An 8956-nucleotide genomic window follows, 5' to 3' on the forward strand; every position below is an offset into this window, starting at 1 on the left:
TGAAACGTCAAAGCTTCCGCGCTTTGCGCGGGGGGAGGGGGGAGACTCCCCCTCCCTGCACCCAACCCCCTAGGAACCGCGCTTCGCGTGCTCACTACCGCCCCCCTAAAATTTAATCCTGGCTACGCGCTTGGGAGGGGTGCAACTTGCCACACGCTTTTACCACTTTGGTTGCTTTGATCCATTGCCGAAAATATTTTGGCACCTATCATCCCCCCCAACCACGGATACAAATCGACACCCTTGGCTAAGATGGACTAAGTCTTAACTGGCCTATGACCGTTATATCAGTACTCAACATTCAATAGGGCTACACACCAGACCAGCTGGTAAACCTCTTTGGGTAAACCTTTAAACATCAAGTTGAGGTATCCCTAAAACAACGTACACACGCTTTATCATCTCCGTAATACTTGACAAGAGTGGTGTGATTGATTGATTGATTTATTCATTTCATATAACAATTATTTGTACAATAAAGAATATAGTTGACAAAGTAAGATCAAAATGAAAGATCGAAATGAAACAGGAACCTACTGGAAAGCATAGCTTGTGATCAAGGCATCATCAAGCGACCCGTTTACGAACGAAGTTTGCAACCCAGTCGCTTCTTTCGGATGATGACATTTAAAGTCTATCTGTCTGCATAAGACCCGAAATTCGAATTGGCCGCCCGCGTGTCACGGGTCGATCCTGATGGCCATGATGGCACCATTCGTATTGCATTCCTCAGAACCAGGACATCCCCGTAGACAACCCACGAGATCTGCAATGTCGGACGACCCGTAAACCCTCAGAAAAGTTGTCGGAAGGCCAGCGAGTCCGATATGTCGGTCTCATGGGATGGTTGGTCTCGTGGGCCGTTGGTACTCGTGAACTCTCGAACAAATGCGTAGAAGGTCCACCAGACTGACCTTGCATGTCAGCCTCGGGGACCGCACGTAGCCCCTAAGAACGTCTGTTTCCCTGGCCAGGCACGTTTCATCCATGCAGACGTAGCCTTACATTCTCTTCGGAATCGCACATTAACAAAGCTGTAGACGATAGGATTAATGGCGTGATTCACATTCAGGGCAAGAGTTAGCAAATAGACGATCGTAAAACCAGCTTTATTTTGAAAGAGGGCCATTATTAACCAAGTTGGAAAGCACTGAAACACCATGAGCGGAACCCAGGTCACGAAGTAGATGACGGTTATGAGAAATATCATCTTGGAGATTTTGTTGTTTGCTTTAATTCGCTCTCGGTATTTGTTAATGTGAGTATTTGCTGCCACCAAAAATGGGGGATGAAAAGGGACTCGATCACGGGTCGATCGGTATATTGTGCTTATCACTTGCTCAGGTATAGGACTGATTGGGCTACTTTGCGTATCAGATGAAAGTTTTTCTTTGTTTCGATCACCCGATAACATGAAGGAGTGCGTTGTGTTTGATGTCATAGTTTTAACGGTACGGTGTGGTTGCTCATGACTAGACGTCGATGCATCCTCATTCATCCCACCTGGTTGTCCAGATGCATGAGGATCACTGATGATTTCCTCTGATTTCCAAGCCACGCGAGTGACTTGAGGTTTGATCCTGTGATCTTTGAAAGCAACATGGGGAATAATTTTCCGCGAATCTCTTGAACCAGTCATTTTAGTTATACTTCCTCGTTTGTCCAGGATGCGCACTTTCTTCCGATGACTGTCATCGAGTTTGGTGTCACTGTATCGGAGGGACCACACCCTAAAGGTCCGTGCTTTATTGCGTAACGTTTTGTATATAGCTGTGTATACAAAGATGATGAATATGAGAGACACACAGTACATTCCAAGGGTGAGAAAACTGTATTTATAAATGATATTTGCATGGGCAGCATCTATGCTGCACATAGAGACGGAGCCATAACGCCTTATACCAGCCGAGAACAGTGCAACTGAACCAACAGCTGCCGCCAAAAGCAAACACACAACAACCGTGATACGGGCACGGCTGGGCGTCACAAACCTCTTCAGTGGTCTACAAACAGCGAAGTAACGGTCAACGGTGATACATATAGTTAGGAACATAGACAGAAATGTCCCGATGAGGGAACAATAATGGGTAAGCTTGCAGAGGTCTGCATTGGTATAATTCTCCTGGTTATAAGACGAATATATCTTCAGAGGCATCAGAAGACACACATAAAGGTCTGCCACACCTAGCGCCAGGATGTACACGTCTGTACTGGATTTGGGTCGTTTACGAGCGTACACGAGGACGATGAGGATGTTGCCTGGGATGCCAACTGTCATGATCAAAGCTCGGAAGGCGATGCCTAATGCCAGAAAGATTTCCATGATAACGTTCGTCCAATGTGCAGTATACCGAGCTCACAGAATGAAGGTCGTCTGTGCCGGATAGAATTCCTATATAAGTAAATTGTGGGGAAAATTGATAAGATTTTCATATCTTGAATCTTGAACATAAGGTTACAATATTTTTGTCAATAATAATAAAAGCATTGTTTTAGTTTTCTGGAAATTTACAGGCCTGGAAGTTATTTTAATCTTTAAATAAAATTTACCGATTTTTCTCTGTTTTAGTGTTCCTCCTTTTCTTTCTTTTTCACCAACGTCTACTACTGATGCAGAATCAGTTCCAGGGTATATTTTTGTATATTTATGCGTTATTATTTAAATAATTCACTTGAATACTCTAGTATCATCCTCATCAAGAGATCTTTATCTTTACTGTGTTATAAAAGGGGATATAATTCCTAAGTTATACAAATAATTTAAAGAATAATCTTAGAATTCTATTTATAACTATAAAAGACAACTCGAAGAGGGTTAGCATAATTTCAGGTGCTAGGCATTGAAACCGCAGAAAGGAAATCCAAACGAATTTAAATTTAAATGAGGTAGATGCCCTGTAGATAAACCCATGTACGGTAAGTTGTTATCTTTTCAAAGGGTAAATTGGCCAGAAATGAATAAAAGGAAATTCATTTCTACTTTTGGAAATCATAATTTCATTTTCATACGGGCTGTAAAATGTACTTATGGATAATGTGCATAGGAAAAAACTCTGAAGAACATTTCCAAAAACATTACACAATAGATTTACGAGCGTCATCGTGCCTAGCGTTTTTCTTTCACGGAGTATAGAACAGAACAGAAACATTAACGAGATGTCGCTTCACTTTGTAATACCGCTTTGCACTCGAAAGTACTCACAATAAAAATTGAATGGAAAGCACGTACCATTTCAAGATGGGAGCACAATAAACATGATTAGTTAGGTACACAAACGGCTTTAACAGGGAAATAGTGTTAACTTTTTTTTCATGCGGATACCTCAGTAAAATTTGATGCTGAAAACGATAGCACCGACTGATTTTTTTATTTAAAATGTGTCCAAGGTGCCAACATTTCATGTTTTATGCGCCCACCATTTCAGAACAACTTCTTTGGCTAGAAATTTTCATTTGATGTGGAAAACTTGCTATGAATATTTCAATGAAGTATTGTATAGCTTAGCGTTTTTCAACCGGGGTACCGTGAGGGAACTGAAATCAAAAAACTTTTTTTAGATCTATTTTGAAATTAATGTCAATTTCGTGGAAACAAAATATCAGAAACCGCTATGTATTTTGTTGAAGAAATACAATTTTAAAGACAATTAAATGTCTTGTTTTCCTCGTTCGCTTCGCTCGCTCGCAACATTTAGAAACAATATGATTTCAGGCAGTGAAGTGCTTGAATACCCCATCATTAGTCAGCGAGCTGCCCGAAAATCGTCCCATTCGGGCAGTAAGGTGCTCGAATATTTTTTCTTCAATATCAAAATTTCATTTTTACCACGTTTGTTCCCTTTGCTCGCTCAGAGCATTTAGAAACAGGATGATTTTTTTTAAAGGTATAAATATTTAATTTCTTTATATTGTGTGACTATATTTATACGTACCTAGTTTGTGTTTCACGTTCTATTGATATGTGGACAAGTTTAGAAATAAATTAAAATCAAACAACAACAATTTATGACTTTAGTATTCATGTATTGAACAGCGAGGTGCCCGCATGCATAATATTATTTCTTATATATCTAGTACGTTTTGTTTACAAAATAATTTTTTTACCATACTAAAAAAAATATATAAAAAAAGAGTGATGGAAAATAAATCTTCTGTAATGAATTTGGAATAAGGGAGACGCGAAACTGTTTTATTTCTTGAAAGGGTGCCATGAATACAAAGAAGTTAAAAATGCTGACTTAGGCACTTAAAGCTCAATCATGCCCTTTCTTTATACCTATAGAAGAAGTAAAATTTGCATCATATGAGTTTAATTTCCCCGAGTTCACCATATCATCGGTTTAAAGAGGAAAACAAAAGAAAAAAGTCTTGCGATTAGCTGAAACTATCTTGCTTTCTCGAGCACAATGTCTTTGAGGAAACTGTACAGAAGTCAATTAAATTAACATAATTATAAACAGGTTAAAAATTAACATAATTATTTTAAGGTTTCATCGGGGAGCTGTAGTAAATTTACCGTTTTATTCAATATCTGGCCTGGGACTCGAAAACCACAACCACGCATCCACAATCCGTTGATTTTTTTTAAAACCTCGACTACATTCTATCGCATCATTAATGAACTGTATTATGTCTTGAAATATACGAAATAAACAACATTTACAAATTGGGATGCAACAATGTAAGATGTCACAATCTCCATATTCAATCTTGCAGTCCGTTAATGCTGTCACTAAGTTGTTAAGTAAATCTAAAAGTTGTTGACAATTTGCAATATATACTTACGGGGAATTTCTCTTCCTTCGCTGAAACTCGTTTGATTATGCTGATTAAAAAGGATTGTATCTTCTTTCTTTCCTTGCCTCCTTTCGAGTGGTTTGTGATGGTTCGTGCGGTACGGCGATCTGCTCGCAGAATGATGCATGGATGATATTCAACAGATGCTGGGATATTTCATTTTGTGACTTGCATATCCGGTCCCCTGATTGGCTGTTTAAAAGCTCATGTGCGCTGCTCCAGATAACTTTAGAGGTGATAATGAGAGAAGATGTGAGAGGAGAGTGAGAAAGAGAGAGAGAGAGAGAGAGAGAGAGAGAGGAAGGGAGAGTGTGTGAGAAAAGAGATGAACGGGTAAAAGATAGCGGGAGAGTGAACAGAGAGGGGAGAGGGGAAGAGAATGAAAAAGGATGTATGATGAAGAGAAAGGGGGAGGGGCAAGAGAATGTCACCATGCACATCTAAAATTACACACTATCAAAATATCCGGCACTGGTTTCATGGGTACATTTTGCTGCAAGCAGAACCAAAGACGTCGATTTGGGGGAGGGGTATACACCCCCCCCCCTTTTCTAATCAGCTGATCGTGTATTTTTTTTTAATTAATTAATGCTCCTTGAACACCGGGGTGCCGCAAGAAAATGTTAGTTACATAACAACATTTTTTGAGAAAACGTTGATTTTGTGAAAAACAAATATCAGAAACGGTTGGAGTATGTATTTTCAAGAGAAAAAAAGAAATTTAAAGATAATAGTGTCTTCGTTCCTCGCTCGCTGAAGATATTTTGATAGCAAAGCGCCCGAATATATATAATATCTTTTATTTCGAAATTAAATTGTTACCACACTCATTACAAAAAGAAACATAATTAATAACGGCAACCAGAGGCCCGAATATCCTCATATCCTCATATACGTGTATCAAGGTCATGACCGAATATATTACTTTGTATTTAATGTACATTCGGCGGCAAGGTGCCGGCATACAGAGTACTTTAAATCGTTTCTAGTATGTTGGCTTTTCCCATTTTGAAAAATGTCTTCTCCCTTTTAATCCTTGCTTGTTCGCTAAATTTAGAAGCAAATGTACCCATATTATGTGTGTACATAGCACTTGACGAGTGCCAGAGTGATGCAAAATAAATAGTCTGCATGTGAAGCATTTGGGATTGGGAGAAATAACGCTGCTCCAGAGAAATGTATTTTCATGCATTTTGAGACGCGCCGGACAATTACCTAAAACGTACATTCTTCGCGGAAAACAGGAACCGCACTGGTAATGCATAAAAAATAATTAAGAGAAATGTGTGTAGAAATAAGGAAGATAACGTGCTAGTATGGGGGGGGGGGAGGGGGAGGGGCGGTTGTGTGTTTGAGTGTTAGTATGAGAGTGTATGGTGTGTGTGAGGGGGGGGGGTAGAGCGGATTGTCTCATTCCTCGACTTTGCTCCTCCAACCTGTTGGTGGTCTGGAGTTTCCATTGTACCTGTGGATGGCTTATTTTTACTCCTTTTTCTTCATTTTGGGCCCAACGAAATTTTCAGTTTCTGATGCAATGCTATCTCGAGGTTCTTGCTTGTGTACTTGTAATTGTTATAATTCTAATTATTTCTATTACGTGTACTCTGCCTTTTTTATTTTTTTATTTTAATTTGTTTTTTAATTTTTTTCCCAGATCATCTCAATCGTTTGTAAATATCTTAATTTGTCATTAATTTCTTTTGTAACACAGCATTTGTATTTTTTTGGAAAGTTTGAATATGTTATGATTTGATTTCTTAACAAAAACATAAATAAAAAAAAAAGATAACGTGCTAGTAATTGAACCAATGTGGGTTCATGCATGTGATTTTATGCCAAAATTTTGAACATTTTGAAAATTCTGCCACGAATTCAAGCCTTAACCCGCATTGACCCTCATCCGCGAACCAAACTCGTGCAAGTGTCAGTGTGCCTTCAGGGTCCCTTAACTCTACCCCCCCCCCCCCCACTCAGTGTTATTTAGGGTACGCATATGCATGTTCCCTCCTTTTGAAGACACCCCCTAAACAAGTAAAGTCCGGTGTGTAAAGTCAATACGGGCCGGATTTTTGTGTACTACGAGCCGGACTTTGGTGCGTGAAAAGTACCCCTTTACCGGACATTTTGGTAACACGCATGGTATCCCTCCGTTCACGGAGTGGGGGTCGGGCTCTAAAGTCTAAACGCACCGAGAAACTCTGTTGCATCGATATCAATGCATAAATATTCATATCATCAACCATAGGGACTTTTAGATTTGCACGTCGACATAGTCGACTGCTACGTGTAACGTCCTACGTCACACGTAGCAGTCCACTATTACTATCCAGTTCAGCCTGAGTTAGGTAGTCTATGTTATTAAGCCTCTCATCAATAACATTATAATTTCATGCTTAGAATTGATCTTTAGAGTATTTTTCCACTGAGTTCTCAGAGATTTCATCAGAGCAAATACTTGGTTCCTCGCAATGTTCCTTAACACCAGTGTCTGGAAGAGAAGCATTAAAGGTAAATATGTCCCATTTGCAGGCCAAAAAATGAAAAAGGTTAAATTCCAACGGCATTTGAAAGATAAAATTAATTTAGAACTTCCTTCAAAATGAAAGGGCTTGAAAATGTCTTAAAGTGAGAAAATAACGACCATTAGTTGTCGAATCGTCTTTAGTGATTGCAATCACTAAAGTAATAGTCTGATTTTCAGACCCTTTTACCGAATGGTCGTACATTTTGTGCTGCGCATATATCAATCAGTTTGATTTTGGCCATCTCAAGAATTGGGTTATTGATGTAGACAAACAATTAATGCTCATGTACCCTTTACGGCTCATTTTATGCATGTTATTACCAAAGGACAAAAAAGTCAGTCAGTCACTATAGTGTCAGACGGTGAAGTCTAGAAAGTAAAAGGGTTTCATTGCATAATTTGAATATTAGGACACTGCAGTTTAAATTTGACAGATAGGACATACGTGACATGTTCATCATGATAATTCCTGCAAATTTCTACAGAATTTGATAACGGCTGCAAATGGGACATAGTACCTTTAAAACACGAATGGACAGAAACCAGCTCTCCGTTGATAGTGCACCATGTTCAAATGTTGTTCAGATTAATAAATAGATTTTTGATGAGTTTCAATAATTGGACACGCATGTAAAACCCTACAAGGTTATTCTTTTTTATCCCATTTCTGTCACGATTAACTCCCGAGCCCCATCGTAAAAATACTTATAAACCCTTGTTTATGTCAAACACGTCATGGCTTACATAATCTTACATGTAAATGATAAACAGATTTGCATCAGGCTTCTTTACAAATCCATTTTGATGGGGTTGTTTTCTTGACGTAGTACAATTATATAAGGGAGTTTACAGATACAATCTGCGCATGGGCAGATAAAGGTCATTTGTACCAAAATGGTACTAGATATACGCGCATGAAAGTTTATGTTTATGCACCAACGGTACATTCTCTGATACGCAGGTGGGAGTATTCTTTTCAAGAGGTCAGACAAAAGGTATTCATGAAGCACATCTAGGACTTTGGCAGTTATTATTCTAATATGCTCAAAGTGGAACTTCTCCATGTGTAAAAGATCTGTGGATATTTGTACCATTTGCTATCTGTAAACTAGATAATTCCTTGTAAAACCATCAATAAAACACGTCATTACTGACACATTAACATGTAAATGATAAAAATGTTATCATCAGACTTCTTCACAAATCCATTTTGATGGGGAAGAGTTTGTTTAATATTGATAATATATTATTTTATTAACAAAATCTAATTTTTTTCGGTCGACTAAGCCATGCCTCGGTCACAACTCGTCGCCCGCCTTCAAGAAAGTCTGCCTGCAAGAAGGGCCCTAATGCCATGGTCATAACTCATCTTGCGTTTTTTTTTTGTTCACGTACGTGTCCGCAGCTGCAGTTGGGTCACAGCTCAAACTCCTGCGATTCGTCCGTCCTTTTTACGATTCCTTGGAGGCCCCTTTTTAATACTCTCCTCACAAATATACTTATCATTTCCCTGCAAGAATCATCGATTACAAATTCGTCCAGATGTGAGGGAACGAGCCCACCGATTTCATTTTACTCTTGGCTGCTTTTGCATTTTAACACATGGCTGCTTCAGCCAGAACACCCAAGAAAGCA

The 8956-nt window shown here is 39.0% G+C and overlaps 1 protein-coding gene across 1 annotated transcript; it reads right to left on the reverse strand.

Moving 5' to 3' along the window:
• Positions 1 to 1494: 1494 nt before the first annotated feature.
• On the reverse strand, positions 1495 to 2323 carry LOC115929865 (CX3C chemokine receptor 1-like). Its single transcript, XM_030999947.1, has 2 exons — positions 1961 to 2323; positions 1495 to 1587 (listed from the first exon to the last, which is right to left on the reverse strand). The coding sequence occupies exons 1-2, from the start codon at positions 2321 to 2323 to the stop codon at positions 1495 to 1497; spliced, it is 456 nt and encodes a 151-aa protein (XP_030855807.1).
• Between the last annotated feature and the right edge of the window lie 6633 nt (positions 2324 to 8956).

Source organism: Strongylocentrotus purpuratus, unplaced genomic scaffold (assembly GCF_000002235.5).
Source record: "Strongylocentrotus purpuratus isolate Spur 01 unplaced genomic scaffold, Spur_5.0 spur5_scaffold_6, whole genome shotgun sequence".
Lineage (NCBI taxonomy): Eukaryota > Metazoa > Echinodermata > Echinoidea > Camarodonta > Strongylocentrotidae > Strongylocentrotus > Strongylocentrotus purpuratus.

Excerpts from the sequence above, each read along its gene's own strand:
- LOC115929865 (XM_030999947.1), bottom strand. The coding sequence starts at position 2,323 with ATGGAAATCTTTCTGGCATTAGGCATCGCCTTCCGAGCTTTGATCATG. Across the intron at positions 1,588-1,960 it reads CCAGCCGTGCCCGTATCACG|ATCACAGGATCAAACCTCAA; the intron begins GTTGTTGTGTGT and ends TTGCTTTCAAAG.